This window comes from Dermacentor albipictus, chromosome 1 (assembly GCF_038994185.2).
Source record: "Dermacentor albipictus isolate Rhodes 1998 colony chromosome 1, USDA_Dalb.pri_finalv2, whole genome shotgun sequence".
In the NCBI taxonomy this organism is placed as follows: domain Eukaryota; kingdom Metazoa; phylum Arthropoda; class Arachnida; order Ixodida; family Ixodidae; genus Dermacentor; species Dermacentor albipictus.
In genome coordinates, this window is record NC_091821.1 from 72130626 (window position 1) to 72150462 (window position 19837).

Below are 19837 nucleotides of genomic sequence, written 5' to 3' on the forward strand. Positions count from 1 at the left end.
CGATGCGGACAAGGTGATCAGTTGTGGATCTACCTTCCCTGATACCACACTGTAGGGGATCTAATAGTTTGTTACTTTCAAGAAAATGAAGAAGACGCCGGTTAACCATTTTCTCAAACAGTTTACATAGGCAACTTGTCAAGGCTATTCAATGAACACTGTGCGTGGTGTCATTTCTGATGACGACCTCCTTGAACTTGGTGAAAAACGAGCTGTTGTATATATATATATATATATATATATATATATATATATATATATATATATATATATATATATATATATATATATATATATATATATATATATATATATATATATTGATGCCTTCAGGTAGCATATGTGGGTTTATTGACCAGTTGCCTCACGATCACGTTCTCGTGACGCCTACGGCAAAAAAGACGTTCCACGTCCGCCGCCAAGGTCTGTGAGTGGGGGCGCTGGCTAACACTCCCAGGGTTCTACTAGTACACATAAATACCCAAGAAAGTGGATGGGGAAACGCCGCCGCGGTAGCTCAATTGGTAGAGCATCGCACGCGACATGCGAAGGTTGTGGGTTCGGTTCCCACCTGCGGCAAGTTGTTTTTTCATCCACTTTAATTTCCATTAATTTATCATTACTTTATTTCATTTATTAAGCACATGCAATTTTCCCTATGTTGTACTTGGTGTCAGTGTTTGTTGGCTTCTCATTATATGACTAATAATTATCGGGTCCCTCGGTTAACCCCCTTTCTTCTCGTTTATCACATAACGAGGGTCTCGAATCCGGCAACATTGATGCCTTCAGGTAGCATATGTGGGTTTATTGACCAGTTGCCTTCACCCGAAAAGATCACGTTCTCGTGACGCCTGCGGCAAAAAAGACGTTCCACGTCCGCCGCCAAGGTCTGTGAGTGGGGGCGCTGGCTAACACTCCCAGGGTTCTACTAGTACACATAAATACCCAAGAAAGTGGATGGGGAAACGCCGCCGCGGTAGCTCAATTGGTAGAGCATCGCACGCGACATGCGAAGGTTGTGGGTTCGGTTCCCACCTGCGGCAAGTTGTTTTTTCATCCACTTTAATTTCCATTAATTTATCATTACTTTATTTCATTTATTAAGCACATGCAATTTTCCCTATGTTGTACTTGGTGTCAGTGTTTGTTGGCTTCTCATTATATGACTAATAATTATCGGGTCCCTCGGTTAACCCCCTTTCTTCTCGTTTATCACATAACGAGGGTCTCGAATCCGGCAACATTGATGCCTTCAGGTAGCATATGTGGGTTTATTGGCCAGTTGCCTTCACCCGAAAAGATCACGTTCTCGTGACGCCTGCGGCAAAAAAGACGTTCCACGTCCGCCGCCAAGGTCTGTGAGTGGGGGCGCTGGCTAACACTCCCAGGGTTCTACTAGTACACATAAATACCCAAGAAAGTGGATGGGGAAACGCCGCCGCGGTAGCTCAATTGGTAGAGCATCGCACGCGACATGCGAAGGTTGTGTGTTCGGTTCCCACCTGCGGCAAGTTGTTTTTTCATCCACTTTAATTTCCATTAATTTATCATTACTTTATTTCATTTATAAAGCACTTGCAATTTCCCCTATGTTGTACTTGGTGTCAGTGTTTGTTGGCTTCTCATTATATGACTAATAATTATCGGGTCCCTCGGTTAACCCCCTTTCTTCTCGTTTTTATATATATATATATATATATATATATATATATATATACATACATACATACATACATACATACATACATATATATATATATACCCATGACTGGATATATTACACAAGGTTCACCCTTTGCCGCTCAGAAGATAGGAAGTTAAAAGAAATGAATATAAGACAGGAAAGATGGAAAAGTGGGAGAGAAAGACGAAGCTGGAGAGGAGGACAGGAAAAGGCGACTGCCTATTTCCTCCAGGTGGGTCCGCCTGGAGGTACCGTCTACGTGAAGCAGAGGCGGAAGAGGTGTGTTTCCTCCGCCGGGGGGGCCTTAAGGTCGAAACAACTAGCATCGGCTCAACCCCCAGGATCCCCCTTTCCCCAGACACGGCTAAGCCACGCACGGCTACACGCGGGAGGGTCCGACCTTCATGTGCAAGGGTACGTGGTGTCGCAACGCACCAAACGGCTGCTGACGCAGACGCCCCTGAGAGGAGTGCCTCCTTTCTTGGTCGCCATCAAAGGAATGTTTCCAATATAAAGCGATAGAAAATTTCATTATTGAGCCCCGCCGTCTGTCTGCCTAATCATGTTTTCTTTCTCACCTCCTGTCTCATTGCTGCTGATATTTCTCATCTTCATGTGTTCATGCCAGTCTGATTGGTCTGAATTTCATTTCTTCCTGCTTTAAATATTTCGCAGACATTCGATTTAAGTTTTAAGACTCTTCAAATTTTCTTTCCTCACGCTGCCCACTTCTTGGTCGAATCCTGAAAGTGGGTATGTACCAGTGTTCCTGAGGCCAAAGCAACCTTTAACTGCAAAAACACAAAAAGAAAAAAAAACGAAGAAAAACGAAAAGAAAGGAAAAGCAGAACGGAGATAGGCACCAACGGCTCTATCTCCGTCAGGTGCCTGTCGTTGTTAATGCACTCGAGCGCTTAGAAAGGAAATTTTTCTCGCCCATCTTTCTGTACACCGATTGCTTGAACGAAGCCTGTCTCGGAGTATTACAAATAACTCATTTGACTCAGAATTTATAATTTTTGCTAGCTAAAATATATAGCCACTGGCGGGCATCAGAAGGTGCACTAGCATTGCCATTAAAATCAGTGCTGAATTGATTCTCCCAAATTACATTTTTAATAGTTATTTTAGCCACGGAATTCGACAGGCATAATTCAGTCTGTCAAGCCTGAATGTGCTCAAGCCACATCCACTAGGTATAAATTCTGAGAAAAGCATCAGTTTCGATATGACCCCCTCCAAATTTGCGACGAAGTGAATCAGTATTCTGCTTACAATTTGAATTTTGTCGCTGACGTTTGGGGACTACTATATCTACAGTGGCGCTATTTTCAGAATTCCTACTATCGAGCACGCCGCCAGCACTGACTAGCTCCAATTGCTACATGTGTGCTAAAGTTACTAAAATCAATCAGTGAATTTTTTTTTACTTATATGGCGTATTGAGTTGATCGTACACTTGGTGATGTCCGCTCTTGTGATAATTATATTCACACTTGCAAAAAATTATCGAATGATCTGCAAACCCCAAGATTTAGTAATTCCAGGATGTGTTGGCAGGCTATTGTTGATGGGACATCATTGTCACCAGCCTATATCGCGTCCACAGCCGAGAGAAAAATCTCAAAAACGAGACTCGCAAGCGCGTTTTGTGGTGGTCACCACGGACAGGGCCGGATGGCCGGCCGTCATACAGGCATCCCTACGCGCTACAAGCCCCATCGTGACGAAGTCTTTCGTGAAAGCGATGGCGATTCGCAAGGAAGAGAGAGAGCCGAAGAACACCGTTATTCTCCTAGATTCCAGAGAAGCATGCAGCCCATACCTAAAAGGTAGAATAACCGCCGCGAGCGAAGGGCTCATAGGAAGTAAAATCACCCACCACCACAGGGTGCCCAGGTCACGAGGGCCTGGAAGGTAACGAGGGAGCGAACTTTATATTTATAGCCCGAGCTAAGCGGGCGATAGGGCGGGCTCTAAAAGTGCCTCTGGAGGTCCAACCGCAAATCACAATACGACAACCACGTGAGATTCTGGCTGATCAAGCAATCACTCGAGAAACCTATGCGCGCCCTCACATACATCTGAATGGGAGAGACGCACACGACTGGAGAAAGATTGAAACAATTGAGAAAGATTGTTTCCACACCTCAGCAGGATGAACGCCACGTTCCCAGCCAGATAGCCACAATCGGGATGCCACTGGTGTGGAGAGAGCCCTACACACATCCACATCGCATTCGAATGCACTAAACTCCCAGCAGATGTACGCACCATGCGAGAACTCACAACACACATCAAACCAACGGAGAAGTGGGAGACACTCCTGTTTAGCAACTGGACGGCCAATTGACCCTAATACACTAGGTCAGGCGGACAGCGGAGGCCACCGGCACTTTGGTCTGAGGGCCCGACCATTTCTACTGTTCTACTTCACGCTTGCAATAAAGCTTTTTTATTTCTACTACTTTTACTGCATGGTTTCCAACTACACCTGTCTTTCGTCTCCTGACTCCATTTTATACCCGCAATTTCCTTATTTTATTCACACCGTGAGTTAGTTCTCTGCCGTCCTCTGCTTGCAAAAGTAAAAGCATATTCTTTTGTCTTTGTTCATTAGCAGTGTTTAACATGCCGTAATAACTCGAGACAGCCGCCCCATATACACGTCGCAAATGTTATAATGCAGCCCGAAATAAATGTACCAACCTTTTGCAGTACGACTAATGAATTGAGCTGAAGTTTATTGCTTGCGTACTGTACGGAGGAAAATATGCGAACAGTGCATTTGGATGCCTAGCTCTAGGCTAGTTGGGACCCATAACAAGATTATGTACAGGAAGCAAAGCAAAATACAGATAGCACAGATACACATATAGGTACAACGGCAAGTTCTTTTTTTTTTATCACTTTCGTTTCCTTTTATCTTATCGCTTCTACACTTCAAGCTAAAAAAATATTACGAGCAACTTCCCCTGTGCTTTCCTTGGCTTCATTATCTGTTGACTTCATATCCATGATTGCGGCTAACAAAAATTGGGGCCTGTTCCCCTTCTTTTCATTCAATGCAAGCAACCGCTAGCAATTTTACACAATAGAAGGTAAAGAACACAATAGAAGGTATATACATAATGCAGACGGTATACTAATTGAACATTTACAAGCAAATAATTATCCACCAAACGAAAGCTATGCAGTTCGGACGACCAGAAAGTGGCAGAGTTGTTGCCATTGGATCGAATAATTACGAAAAATGGCATCATCAACAACAAAAAAGTTTCCTTTTTTTCACGGGCATGAACACACGAGTAGGCCAAACAGCTAGGAAAAATTGCCAGTGACTTAGCTCGGCTATAGCCAGGATATACGTAGCGAAAGCTAAGGCATAGCATGGTTAGCCTTGGTTAATCTTGATTGCAATTAAGTCCAGGTTAGTCTGGTTGTCTAGGTAAGTTGCGGCGTTTAGCCACTCGTTCGGCGCGCTGTTCGTCTCTTTCCTGGGCGATTCGTTTCCTCTTCATCTCGTTCCGATGTCGATTCCAGGCCTTCTCCTGCTTATCAGTATTGTCGCCGTCCATACTGCCGCTCAACTGCGGTTGCGGCGCATGCGAGCTCTCCTTTTCAATCCTCCGACATGTTATCAGGCATGCGACGCAGCTGACGAAGCGAGCGGAGGCGAGCGCAACGACGAGGAACGCGGGTGATGTCATACCAAACGGCGGCGACGGAAACGCGCGGCGCTGCGCAGCGGCGGGAAACCTGTGTCTAGGTGCTACTAGTGGCGCATGCGCAGTAGTGACCAGGGAGCGAGCGAAAGAGAAATATCCGCGGCGAGGCGCGCGTTGTGGCGTCATGTGCCTCCTCAGAGCACCACCACGGCGAAATCGCAAGTTCGCGAACAGTAAAGTTAAAAATCATGCGTGGTCGCCCGGGAGTGCAACGGAGCTCACCCATGGCTGTTTGCTGCAGCTGACGAGAGACTGCGCCTGTTTGGTGAGATGCTGCGCTATAACGGTTGACACTCTAGTGACACTCGAGATAACAAGTGAGGGAAAAGCGAGGCTCCTTCGCTCCGCCGGTGCGTGAGCGGTTTCCACTCGATAGCGTCGCGATGAACCAGATACGCGCTATCGCACCATAATATCCCAATCTGTCCACAACGTTTCTTACCAACGCTGCTGTGGTGATATTTACGCAGAATGAAAGCGAGCGAATGAATACTGCCGACGTGGATGCAAGTATACATAAGAGCAAAAGAGTACGACCGCAGTTTGCCCAGAAAAGATTAGAAGCGGCGCACCAAGGACGGGAAGCCGTGGTGACATATAAATAGGGTTTCTTACAATAACTACTAGAGGGTACTCTGGCACTGCGATCGTTCAGACGGATTTCTTGTTCTTGTGTCCAAAGGCTGACTTCTACTGACTACGAAGATATGAAGCATGCGGTTTCACGTGTGTTTTATTAGGAGTTATAACAAAATTAAAGTTTTCGTAGCAGAGTGTGAGGTAAAGAAAGACAAATTTAAAATGATTAAAAAGAACTGTTAAAAGATACAGTTCTTTAACATCAAGAAATAAAATAGTACAAATAAATGATAATTTTATAAATTCAACAAGGAAATCTTTTTGTGCCCCTAATATAATTGTAAATGACGAGAAAGTGGCCCTGTAGTTGAATCCCAGCGAAAATGCCCCAAAAGAGAGAATGGTTGGCGAGGTTAGTGATAGCCAAGTTGTCTAAATGGTACTTCTAAGAGCTTTCTTTATCTTAAAAATCGGCGGCACGAGAGAAGAATATCCTCAATAGATTCAAGAAGATTCCAAAAATAACATTCCATAATAACACAGCCAGGCGACAGCTCTGCAAGTAAAAATTTAAAGGCACACTACGGCATCTCAATTTTGTAAAGGCACCTTCAAATGTCTTGAGGGACACTAACTACCATTACACGGGAAACAAAGATGGTGGCATTCAGGAGACGATCTTAGAGTGTATTTTCCGGACTTTCGCGACATGGAGAACTTTCTCTGCGTAGCCGCGGTTACATCATCGATGTTGGCAGAACAGAGAAGACAGGGCCATTGAGCGAATGCTCGTGCGAGTGAATCAGCCATTTCAATCAAGTACAACCCGTGGTGTTCCGGCACCCAAAGCGAATGAACTTGCCGTAAGTGCGGAGGAACCAATGAACAAAATGTTCTCAAATTCTTGAATTTGTGGATACAGTAAGTGCTGTCCATACAAACAGCGAGTCGGTCCCAATAACAGCTAATGAGGCATTTTGTGGAACTTTTCGTAGTGCTAGTACAATTACTAATAATTATGCCTGAAATATGGGCGTGAAGTCGGGAATGCGAAAATAGTAAGGCTATTGAAGAAATTCAGAGAAGATCTCTACTTCTGCGAATTTCGGAGACGAACGCTTCCCGTAATTTCTTTCTTCGTCGTCGGCAATGAGAGATGCGCGCGCTATGTTTTTATAAGTAAACTGTTGATGTGCGACGTGCCTACGTAAAGTGTCTCAAGCGCTCGCTTGCACGAGTTTATTATGCCTTTTCGGGCATGCATCCGTGGTCTAATAGTGAAAGCATGGTGATTCTGGGCTAGGGGGCCACAGTTCAAAACCGACCATCGGGCATTTTTATTTATTTAATTGACAACTAGTGACATCTAGTGTCTCAATCTGGCCATAAACGGCCACAAACTGAACAAACTGCAAAGGTGGGAGAAGAGCCAAAGAAAGCTATCCCTTTAAAAACTGCACAAATAGCCTCGCAACATATTTAGAGCCTGGTTGCAAAGAACCTTTCCAACACTGTGAATGACTACTGTATGACTAGCTTTTCAAAAACGTTAAATAAATGGCTGCCAAAAAAAAGGGATGAGAAGTTGTGGAAACACACACACACAAAATTGATGCTGAAGGACTTGTGTGCTGTAAACACATTTAAACGGGCCCGTTACAATGAAAAGATCGCTGACTGTAGTGTGACACATAAAACTGCTACGTGACTATACTCGCGGAAAATATTTCTGTGGCAATCAAAGGAAAACTATGCAGGCAAAGCGTGCACAGGCGAGAGCGCTTCTGAAAAGAGTCCCACATTTTAAACCACGTTAATTTAAGCTGGGATCGAGACAGAAAACATAACACCTTCTTTACAACAGCTGAATAAGACAAAACACACCACTGAGTGTTGAAGTTCACTTATCTTACGGCTTTCGCCTTCCGCGTCTGGGCAAACGCGAAACCATAGAACGTGAAACTTGTCCGCGAGTATAGGCTTTCAAAAACACTAAATGAAAAATAAACAAAAATCACTGTAGTCATGGCTTCCGCCGCAAAGCCGTAAACGAAGCTTGCATTACCCATTTTGTATCGGCATTGCTTCAAAAACTTTTGTCGTTGTTTCACTTCCGGTGATTTGCGATACTTTCTCTAGCAGAAAGAGAACAGTAGTAAAACTTTCACAGTAGGTTGTTGCCAGATATTACGTTAGTTTCGAGTATTCGAAAATACCGAATAGTTCCTTTTTCAAAGGTGAATAGTTAGCGTTTAATGTTCGATTCGCATTCAAAAATTCAACTATTCACGCACCTCTAATAATTATTTTATTATTAAAGCGGCACTCTTTCCTGTGATGTCATTCTGACTGCGCTCGATTTCACGTCCTCCCCATTCTGTATATTTCACTTACTATAAATCACATTACTAAATATCACATAAGCCGCCCTAACCCCTCTGCCACCCAATTCATGGCCGATCCCGAACAGTGGGTACGAGCCACTAGTCCCGTGAACAGCGGCAGCAGCTACCGTCTTTGGATTGAATAGACGGCGAGGTTAGTTGGTACTTCACTCTTTTGCATTCCTTTTTTGTGACTGTCTCCATCGTCGACGCTGCCTAGTCAAGTGACGAAACATCTTGTCACAAAATTCTAGAGCCCGTGTATCTCATCGTCATCGTCACCGTCACGAGTACAGATACGCGCGCTGCCAGACGTAGTTGGAAGCTGACCGGCCAGAACCAAGCTACGACGTAGTCTGCATGCTCCCCACCAGGAAGTTTTTCTGCGGTGGTCACCTGCCTTCTGGAATGAGGAACCGCGCGACAGAGGCGAAGATAGCTTGAACTGAAAGCATGCTGGATAGCGACTTGGGCTATCGACGGGATTGGAGAGATTTCGTAAGTCACCACTGAAATGAAGTGAGACGATTTATTCTCGTAGCGATAGTTGTCGAACGCCCGTGACTTACAAAATAGGCGAAATGTAGTATATAGTAACAATATAACACGAGAAAAATTACCTGAGTGAGAAAAGAAAAGAAAAAGGAAGATATCACGTGTACATTGTATTGCTCTTTGAGGGTGACCATCTTTCACCGGATCGTCACTGATATTGATTGGTTACTGAGCACAGGACGCGCTTACTGTATCCGAAAATTATTTAATGTCGTCGTGGAACAACGTTTGGTAGTGCATTTCTTCACCACCACTACAACGTGACAGTATGTCATATTTGGCGTACCACTGAGACATACGTTGCAGACTTACAAGGCAAGAGTCCCGTCCAACAAAATAATCAGCACATTTCGTAAGTCTAGTAAGGGGCAAAAGTTTATGAGGCGTGTGCCCATTTCATTTGGAAGCCTCTGCATTTCAGCCGACGGTTATGCCTCGCATCGGAGATTGGAGGTAAACTGCCTGCGGCCGCTTTGCTCGACACAAGACGGTGCGAAAACGCGAAACCAAAGCGTATAGAGCCGCATGTCATTTTCAATTATCAGTCTGTATGCACACACGAGTCGTATACAACATATCAAGCGATCAACAGCTATGGGGTCACGACATCGTGGATATATGTGTGCGCGCGCCGGATGGTTCACTCACAGATCAAGCATAGCACGACTGAACTCACTGTTCGACCACGTTGTTGACAGCGCAATACGACGCGCTATTTCTGCTCGTTTACCGAGAGACACACTTAGCGGATTAAGCGCTCGCTATAGCAGTACAATTTGTTCTTTATTTTTCTTTCTTTATTTCCTTCCTCGTCTCGCAGCTGTGTATGAAAGAAAAGAACGAAAGGAAGTGCTAGTATTTCCTGAATGAGGAGCTGCAGCGGAGCGTTCCGTGTCAGCTAGATCGACAGCTGCAGCGCTCCGAGTATGCTGCTTTGTGGTGTGTCGAGTGTGTTAATATAAGGCGTGTTTCCTCGGTGCCGTGAATTCAACACTCAATTCGAGGAAACGCACATATGGCCGCAATTTGTCGGAGCCTTTCGGCCAGTCACGCTGTCGCTGCAAAATTTCGTCAGCTTCCTTCTCTGGCTTTGCAAGCTGCAACACGCAGTAAACCGCTTCTTTCCTCGCGGCGCAGGTGCTGATCCACTCGGGCCAGCAGGAGATCACTGTCAGCTACTGCACCTTCCGCACTGCCCTGCTGTGCCTCATCGGCACCTTCTCTATCACACTGCTCATCGCCATCATCTTCATTCTGCTGCGAGAGGGGCCGCCGCCGCTGACGCGCAAGGACATGGTCAGTTCGCGATGCTAGTTAAAAAAAATACTGCTAGTTATATATTCCTATTTGAGCCCCCACCTCCGTTGACAAGCGAAACCGCTTCGAGGCAGCAGTTTCACAAGACTATCTGCCGGAGAAAATTGTTCACCGACCGGCCGCCTGTGCATACAAGCTGCTTGGTGAATATGGGATCGGAAACAGAGACCAGATTCACCAGAGCCCAGGTTCACCTAACCGGACGTCAAAAGCTCTGACGCTCAGGTGAAGTTTAGCTCACGTCGTTCACTCATGGCAATATTTCGGGCTCTATGTATATCACAGGTAGGGACAGCACCACGTGCAAAGCCTACAAACACTTCCGGAAGCGCTGCATACAGGAACAGGAAGCTCGTAAAATACTTCCATACGTAAAGGTATCTGAGCATGGTTTCTGGGGAAAAAAATAATACGAACAAAATAAAGATAAAAATTGCGTCGCAGTCAATGCGCCCTTCCTAGAAATCATAGCTGCAGTACATACAGCGTGTTTCACTTCATTGCATGACATGACAATAATGACAATACATGCATGAGCATTTCATCCCATGTCATTCCTGTCATGTCATGCACGCATGTCTCACCAGACATATCCTGATACATATCCAGTTAAAGAAATGACCACGACGCCATCACCTCATGCCATTTATGCAATTCATGACTAACATGTCATGACATGCGTTTCACGTCATTCATGCGATGCATGTCATGTCATTTCATTCATGTCATGGATATCCTGATATATCACTTCTTATACTCGCGGACAACTTTCTGTGGCTATGGATGGAAAACTACGAAGGCAAAGCGCACACAAGTGAGGGCGCTTCTGAAAAGAGTCCCGGGTTTTAATCCACGTTGGTTCAGGCTGGGGAAGACAAAACGTAAACACCTTATTAGAAACAGTTAAATACGACAAAACACACCACTGAATGTAAAAGTTTACTTATTTTGCGGCTTTTCCCTTCCGCGTCTGGGCGAACGCGAAACCGTCGCACGTGGAAGCTGCGTCGATTCAGCGTCTGTTCCGATCGAACAACCAAAAGCGCTGTCAAACGCTGGCGGACTACTCGGCGCGGTAACACATGTGCAGAAACTCCGCCCGTGTAGCTTTATCTCTTCATAGCCGCAGAAATTTGTCCGCGAGTATAGAAAATGGACCTGACATGAATGAAAAATCATATCATAACCTGTATGTCATAGATGAGGTGGATGTAATGAATTGAACGAAATGGCATGCATTTTTTAACTAAATATATATTCTAGATATGCATGCCATCACATGGATGTGTGACATTGACTAGATATCATGCCATGTATGTCATAAATGGCTGGCATGAATGTCATGGTCTTGTGTCAAGTCATAACATGATTCCCATGAATGTATGAGATTCATATGACCATGAACTATTGCATGACAAGAGTGAGATAAAGTCATGACATGCGCGCATGCATGCACGGCATGACATTACCATGACAAGAACTTATGCAGACTCAGTGGACTAAATTATCTACTAACTAATTGGGTCGATGATTATATGCTTATATTCGTGATGCCGTGATCGTGATCGCATCCTCATTCCACCTTCGTAATCTGACTCTCGCCTCCGATTCTCGCACGCTATCTGCGCTCGTGGGCGGTGGCACGTGTAATAACATCCCGGCACCTCGGTAGCAGAACACCGGGTGATGGTTGCATCCATTCAAACAGCGATTGAAAAGCAAGTTTCCCACGAGCGTTGATTTTCGAGCGGCGGATAGCAATGCGCGCCGCCTCCTCGTTCCTCCCAAAGCTCGTAACGGATTTTCCCGGCCCTTCTCGTCAATACCAGGCATCTGAATGAAAAATCGAGGCGTGCTATTTCCTGGTACACATTGTGTCCGAATACGACAACACTGCATCCAATCCCACCATGGCAGTGTCATCACGGCTCGGCCAAGGCTAGCAGCTGCACCACTCCACTCGTCCGAACGGCTGTAAAGGGATACTGGTGCCAGGTTGTGCTACAGCTTCGCCGTAAAGTCACCTGTTTGTGTCCTCCAACGGATACTACGTACTTCCGTCAGTGCCATTCCCGCTGAGGCACTTCAAGGTGCTTCAGCGGGAATGGGAGCAGGACAGGCTTTGCCTAGGCAGAGGATGCACACGCGTTCCCTGTTCGGCGGTGGTTGTGCCCTCCGGTGGGATCATGGGCGCGTGCAGACCTCCTGTTGCACGCAGGAGATGCTAGGTCACATATTGTCACCGAACAGTGCAGCCAAGCTGTCTCGCATGTCGTCAGTGAGCACTTAGTTTTTGCATTTCTTACCCAATTAACACTTCCATGCCACTCGTTCATATCAATTCGATTCTTCGTAGAAACCGTGCAATCGTCGTTACCGTCATCGTATCTCGCTGCTGTCGTCACACGCACGCACTCGCGTTAATTCTAGTTCACTGTACTCGGTGTCACACACACACACACAAACAATGGATTTACGCAAACACATTGGTCAACCTGGTAACGCTTTGCGGAACCCTAAATAATGCTGCATAGCCAGTTGCCTGAAAAATGCTTCGCATAACGTCGATCCCACAGTTCGTGGGATCTGCACAATTTTTTGCTCCAGTGTTTGGCGTAATCATGTATGATCAGTGAGTACACGGCATATACAATGGGGAATTCTTGCGGTTTTCGTGACGTCACGTGACGGACAGGCGAAGTGGGGGTGACCCGAAAATTTTTTTACGAATCTTGGAGGGCTAGTGTCCAAAATTGAATAGAAACAGATTAGAACAGCTTTACGTTATAGGGCCCCTGGTGTCTTAGCTAGCAGCTGGTAGGGAAATAATAACGCCAAAAAGATGAAGAGCACAAGGCGAAAGATAAGGAAAACGCGACCATGATAAAACATAGCATGCATGGCAACATTCCGTCCACAATTGATAGGCGACCATCAGCTGACACTATCATAGTTTGAGGATCCAACAAACGTGGTACGTGTTGCTCTACTATGTGTTTCTCTACTATGTATTGTTCCACTATGGAAGTGCTAATTGTTCTGCTTTGTTCTGGAGTTCTTTCCATTCGTACTATATATAATATGAATAGAAGTGTACTTGTGATAGCGGGGTGCCAAGCGCCTCAGCGTTCGTTCATTCCACATTTAGCGCAGACACTACTATCACTGTAAACCACCTTCAGCAGCCGTATTTTCACGTCACGTACACCCTATTCTTTAGGCGTGTTCCACATGACCTCCCGATTTACATTATTATATACACCAGTGTTGTCTAGGAAGGCTACTTATGTCTACATCCTTTTTGGTACACATAGAAAGTAAAAACGAAGCGCTCGTTCTTTAACCATCTACTTATTCTAAAATCCGTTTGTCAACTTTTCCTAGTATACACTTAGTTTCATTAATTGCTGAACCATTGGGGGGGGGGAGCATATTCTTCCTGCCTGTGCACAGAGAACTACTTTGTTATTAAGCGCGGACGGCCGGAGAGAAGGTGCTATATCATGTTTTTGCGCAAGAAGCAGGTCCTGCATTCTTGACCCGTTACTGACTGCGACGTTCTCCAATTTGTTTCATTATTTTCGCGCAGGAAAGATTTCTCATGTTTCTTAAGAGTTTGCGCACTATGAAAATACTCACTGGTAGACGGCGCAAAAAAAAAGAGAAAACAAGAAGAAATAGGTAGTTACCTCGACGACTGGGCCCGGACACTAAAATTTCAAGGCGAACTATCCGTTGCTCCGCGCGTAGAGCAAGCACGTCGGTCTGGGTTTGCGGCTCAATGTATGGCTTGCTCGAGCCCCTATACTGTAGCTTCCCGTATACCCTGCGTTAAAGAAGTTCACCTTTTCACGCTATGCTGTGGAGATATATGTATGCGTCAGCATGCGACGACTCTTCTCTGTGATATGAAGTCCTGCAGACGATGCGCACGTGAAACAACGTTTGCGACAACCAACGACTACAAACTCGCGCCATGTCATACGAAAGACAGACACCTTGGGAGCACTCGATAATTACCGTTTCGGTGACAACAGATATGTTTAGCCAGGACACACGGCCCCATATTTAAAGATTGTGTGCGAGTTAACTTCTGCGAAATTCTGACGACGAACACAATGCACAGGGACTGAATTATTGGAAAACTAAAGCGGCCGGAACGACGAGACACGAAGAGGACACAAACAAGCGTCGTCTGTGTCCTCTTCTACGCGTCTCGTCGTTTCCGTGCTCTATAGCTTTCCAATAAATAAACACCAACTAACCGAATTGTCCATTCTAATGCAGGGACTGCTGTCCAGTGGAACACACGCGCAGACATCTATTGAACACCAAATGCACTTTGATAGAGTGAGGCACACAAACACGCGGGAGCGCTCCCGTATAGGCGTCTTTGTGTACTTCACTCCGTCTTTGTCTTCAAGCGCGCCCCAGCACAGTATGAATTGCCAACTCGCCCAAGAAGCGCTCTGCGTCAATATTCTGCACACATTACCGCGTCGCAGAAGCCGCAACACGATAATTCTATGAACGGTGAAGTGGGCCGTCAGGTGAAATCAGATGCTAGTGAAATCGCGCACGAGTACAAAGTCAAAGCAGCTTCGCCACCGCGATATGGGCCTCTTGAGGTCGTTAATTAAGAGCAAATGTAGCCGAGTCCCTCCGCGCACCAGAGAAAGCGAGCGCATTCGTAACGAGGCTTGTCGACGTTAAGGTTGCCCAACAAAACCACTTTGTCTGCGGACCTGCACGCTCCGGTAACGTGTCGCGGAAAGCTAGTTACGTTATAGGGTTCCCCGCGTTTGAAGACATGTTCACGCACGCGGGCACATGGGCCTACCGCCGCCGACAACGAAAGGCCCGTAGAGTGATGCACTAATACGAGCGACCAGCTGTGTCTGTTTTGGCGTTGCGCTCTCTAGATGAGCCGCGGACGCTGCCTTGCGTCAAGTCCACACATAGTCGTCGGGTTTGAGCTTTAATTGCGCAAGCGTTGCGCAGGTGTGCGAGGTCCGTGAGTGCCAGGAGCACGCAACGCTAGTGGCGAGAACGTTGAACCGCACCCTGGACCCATGCCAGGACTTCTCGGCGTTCGTGTGCTCCGGCTGGCGGCCGCTGGTCGACTACTCGGACAGCGTCGAGGTGGACGCGCGCGTCCGCTGGACCACTTCGCTCGTGGCGCAGCTCAACGAGGGCCGCGCCGGCCTCAAGATCATGAACAAGCCGGAGGCTTTGTATAGGCACGCGCCACATCACACCGTTCCTTGGGGCCACAGGGGCGGCTCTCAAGGGTGCACGGGCATAAAGACAGCTCCCTAACCTGACATTTAAAAAAATTAAATTATGCGGTTTTACGTGCCAAAACCACTTTCTGATTATGAGGCACGCCGTAGTGGAGGACTCCGGAAATTTTGACCACCTGGGGTTCTTTAACGTGCACATAAATCTAAGTACACGGGTGTTTTCCCATTTCGCCCCCATCGAAATGCGGCCGCCGTGGCCGGGATTCGATCCCGCGCCCTCGTGCTCAGCAGCCCAACACCATAGCCACTGAGCAACCACGGCGGGTACCTGACATTTGACTGCTGTATGGCTCGCAGTTTTACAAGCTCATACATCCTGATATAACAGGACGTCATTGCTCTGTTAGTGACTAAAGCGTCCTATAGATGCGCACTGAGCTGTGACGCAGGGCTGTGTACGTACTGTGGGCGTGTTTTTCGAGTACGTTCATGTGTCGCCTAAGCACTCGTACGTCAGAGTTCACGGCAGTCGAGCTCTGTACACAGCGTGGCAACGCAATGCGGTGTGTCCCTCGTAACTTTAGCCAAAAATTTTTAGCAATGTACAAATGCCACGTAGCTGGACAGAACCACGGCAATGTTGTTAGCCGTCGCTTGGAGATACTCAAAATATTTTCATTCCGCCTATTTAGATAAATGCTCTCAATTAATTAACGAACTTCTCAAATATTATAATTAAATGAAAAGTGTCAATGAGAAAATTGTAGAGTAACATGAAAAACTCCCGATACAGCTTTCTGTTGCTCGATACGTGCTACGTAAAACTGTTTTTTCTGAGCGTGAAAGAAGCCCGCGAACACATTCGAAGTGCCTCGTGCGGCCAGTCACGCGGCAATTTTGCGTGCATTTGCGGGCTGCTTTCACGCTCGGAAAAAACAGTTTTACGTAGCACGTATCGAGCAACAGAAAGCTGTATCGGGAGTTTTTCATGTTACCCTACAATTTTCTCATTGACACTTTTCATCTAATTATAATATTTGAGAAGTTTATTATTTCATTGAGAGCAATTATCTAAATAGGCGGAATGAAAATAACTTGAGTATCTCCAAGCGACGGCTAACAACATTGCCGTGGTTCTGTCCAGCTACGTGGCATTCGCACACTTTTTAAGTTTTTGGCTAAAGTTACGTGGGACACCCTGTATATGCAACGACAAAAAACGCTGGCCGCTATCAGCGTTCTTTGAGCTAACGGAAAGTGATAGGACGAAATGGATTGCCTCCTTCTTGTGAAGATGTGCTTGAAAATTAGGAACAAAACATATTGAACTATTTAAGCATTGCGGCTGTAGTTCATAATGTGTAGTATATTCGTGGCATGTCGAACCAAGGCGAGGGAAAGGACTTACGGTGGACATGCCACGGCGTCATAAAAAAATTTCATGACAATGAGGGCTTCAATGACGTCTATTAGCCCCGCAAAACAGTTCGTGCATTATGGAAAAGAAGTTCGAACTGGCAAATCAGTTCTGCGTAAGCACGCAAGGTGGCGGAAGTTCCATGAAATGAAAAAATTGCTATCCACTCGGAGTGTATACGAAGCTATGTATAAAAAACTTCTGAAAGAAAGTTTCGAATTTGAAAAATACATGTTCTCGGTCCTGAGATTGCACCCACGCCCAATGCCTTTTGCGGGGCGGTCACTCTATTACCTGATCGAACAACAGAGACGTTCCAGGACGAGGCTGAATTGATTGACAACTTGAATCCTATAGGTTATATTCTGTGTCCCTGAACTTGCCATTTTGCCATACTTGCCAGGAATAGTTGAAATGAAGCTAAAAAATTATTTCTCTATATATTATTTAAAGTTAAAATTTTTCATCTAGACTATATAGTTATCGGGAACATTGACAACTGGTCTCCTAAAATGCACATCACCAAAATTACTGGAAATTAGAATAAAGCCTAGATACTTGTATTTTACAAATCCCTGTGATTGTGTGCGCAAGATTTGGCCGGGAGTGAGTTATACTATGTACAAAAAAAATTGTGTGCAAATAGTAAAAACAGCGCAAGATTGAAAGAAAAATGTAAGAAGAAGTTAAAATTCATAAACATGCTCATTGCTATATTGCACGTGATCAATTTGCATGAAATATGGCCAAAACCCAGGCCATTCTTTCTAGAAAAAGCATAGCACTTCAAAAATTTCCAGCCGCGTATAGGTGGTACCGTCAGAACTCTCGCGAGCTTCCGCCTCCAGCCGAGTTTTTTTTTTTTTTTTGTTACAGTGAGAAGACGAGATTTAGCTTCAGCCGTATGTGTTCCAGGGATATTTTTTTTATTCTTCTTTGGTATCAGGACGTCCCTGGATCCGCGCATGTCTGCAGGTTAGGTACGCTCGTCAACGAACAAAGTCAAACAGTTACAGGGACGTTTCTTATACAGCTCTATTAAGTTTTGACAGGCGATACTGGGGCCAGCTCGCACGAACATTTAATAACGAAAGTAATAACAAATTTAAGAACACGGTCTTGTGCGGACTGATAGTTGTCTAGAGATAATTTAGGAACGCGTTCCTAAATTATTTTCGATATTAAGTGTTCGTTCAAGCCGCCCCCAGGCTCCCTTTGAAGTGTCGCGCACTCAGGAGACGCGAGGCCTTCGTCGGCGACGCTGTCCTCACGGCGGCATCAAAGGCCGTTTGCGCTCTCCAGTTGCAAGACGGCGATGCGGGCACGCAGGACGTGCACGCTGCGCTCGCTGACGGACGTGGCGAACGCGACCCGGGAGCTGGCCGCCTTCATGAACCAGCTGGGTCTGCCCTGGCCCCACAGGCCGCCTAAGCCCGCCGACCCCATTGACCTGCTCGTCAAGCTGTCTTTCGTGTGGGATTTACCGAGCTGGATCAGGCTGTCACTGGTGCCGGGACCTAAGGCGCAGCAGCGCGTAGTCCTGCGTCCCGCGCCGCCCGCGTACGAAAGCCAGAACGATCTGTCGCGACTCGGCGACCCCAGGCGGTTCCGCGACTACTGGGCCGCCTTCTACCGGGCCTTTTCGGGCCGACTGGCGGAGTTCGACGAAGCGCGGGTGGAGCGTTTCCGGCTGATGGAGAGCGAAATCGCTGGTTCGTTCAGGCAGCTGGCGGTCGCCGACACGCAGACGCCCGCGCTGACCACGCTGGGCGTCCTGGCCGAGGGCACTCCCTACAGCTGGGCGGCGGCGCTGAACCGGTAGGCTTTCTTCTCCACAGAAACTTGCGCGGCCGCAGCCGCGTAACCGCCACCGGCACTGTGCGAATAAAGGCTTGTTCATAGCCGACGTAACGTCCGCGCACGGGCGTCACGTCGCGCTAGGGAGAATTACTATTTTACGGTCCACGACACCGCCGCGGCTGTCGCTGGCACGCGCCGACGGACACGTGCCTTTACCAACGTCCCGTTACCGACGTCCGTCGGTGCATGCCAGCGCCAGCGACATCTCTGTATACCCGCGACTAGGGTGCTTTGATGTGCGCGCTCGCATCGAGGCAGCCTACCCGCAAAGTGACGCTCGCGTGCGCAGAACGTTGCGTCGGCGCGCCAGCAGCTCCACAAAAAAAAAAAAACAAAAAAAAACGGCACGTTCAAAATCGCACCTGCTTTATATACAGGGTGTCCCAGCTAACTTGGACAAAGATTTTGAAAACACCTATGCGTTCTTCAGAACAGAAATCGCCTGGAAGTTGTTAGCGTTTATCTAAACTTACAGTACCATATTTTGGTCGTCTTTGTTAGAGTAATTAGCCGAGATAAATTAACTTTTTAAATATATCTTGAAACATGCAGACATCAATAAGAAAATTGTGGAGTTTCACAAATATTGCCCAACCCAGGTACTTCCAACGAGACTGACTTAGCGTGGCCGTTTTTATTCGGGAAAAACGAAAGACCGCGGAGTTTTAAAAATGCCACGTGACAGCGCGCTCTGTGCGCCCGAATGCGCCGCGATTACAGCGCTTTCATGGTTGATTTTTGAAAACATCGCCAGCGCCGCGCCTTCCCTTCACTTACGAGAAAGGGCTTCAACCTTTTCTCGGCTCTGACATTACCAGCAGCGGCTGGCGAGGGCGCTCCGAAAAAGCCCTTCGTCAGCAGCCGTTTGCGCCTGTCGCCGAAGAACGTGCCGTCATCAGCCGTTTATTCTGATATGACGAGAAGAGCAATTTTTTTCCAGCGTTCAAGTCGATGCGAAATAGAAAAAAACATACACGTAAAACATGCATCATACATCTGGAACCCGTGCGAGAGAGAGCATCATTTTTTACAACGCCGCTTTTCTTCCAAGCTGTGCCAGCGGCTAG

At 46.6% G+C, this 19837-nt stretch overlaps 1 protein-coding gene across 6 annotated transcripts in view; it reads left to right on the top strand.

Annotated features, from left to right (window-relative positions):
• The first annotated feature begins 8467 nt into the window (after positions 1-8467).
• Positions 8468-19837, top strand: part of LOC135903943 (endothelin-converting enzyme-like 1) — a 78475-nt gene continuing 67105 nt past the window's right edge. For 2 of the 6 annotated variants that reach the window (XM_065434420.2, XM_065434424.2), the window contains exons 1-4: positions 8510-8876; positions 10071-10229; positions 15252-15490; positions 18240-18728. In XM_065434420.2, the coding sequence (XP_065290492.1) occupies positions 8832-8876; positions 10071-10229; positions 15252-15490; positions 18240-18728 (932 nt within the window). In that variant the 5' untranslated portion in view covers positions 8510-8831. The other 4 variants (XM_065434421.1, XM_065434425.2, XM_065434423.2 and 1 more) reach the window with 4 other exon arrangements.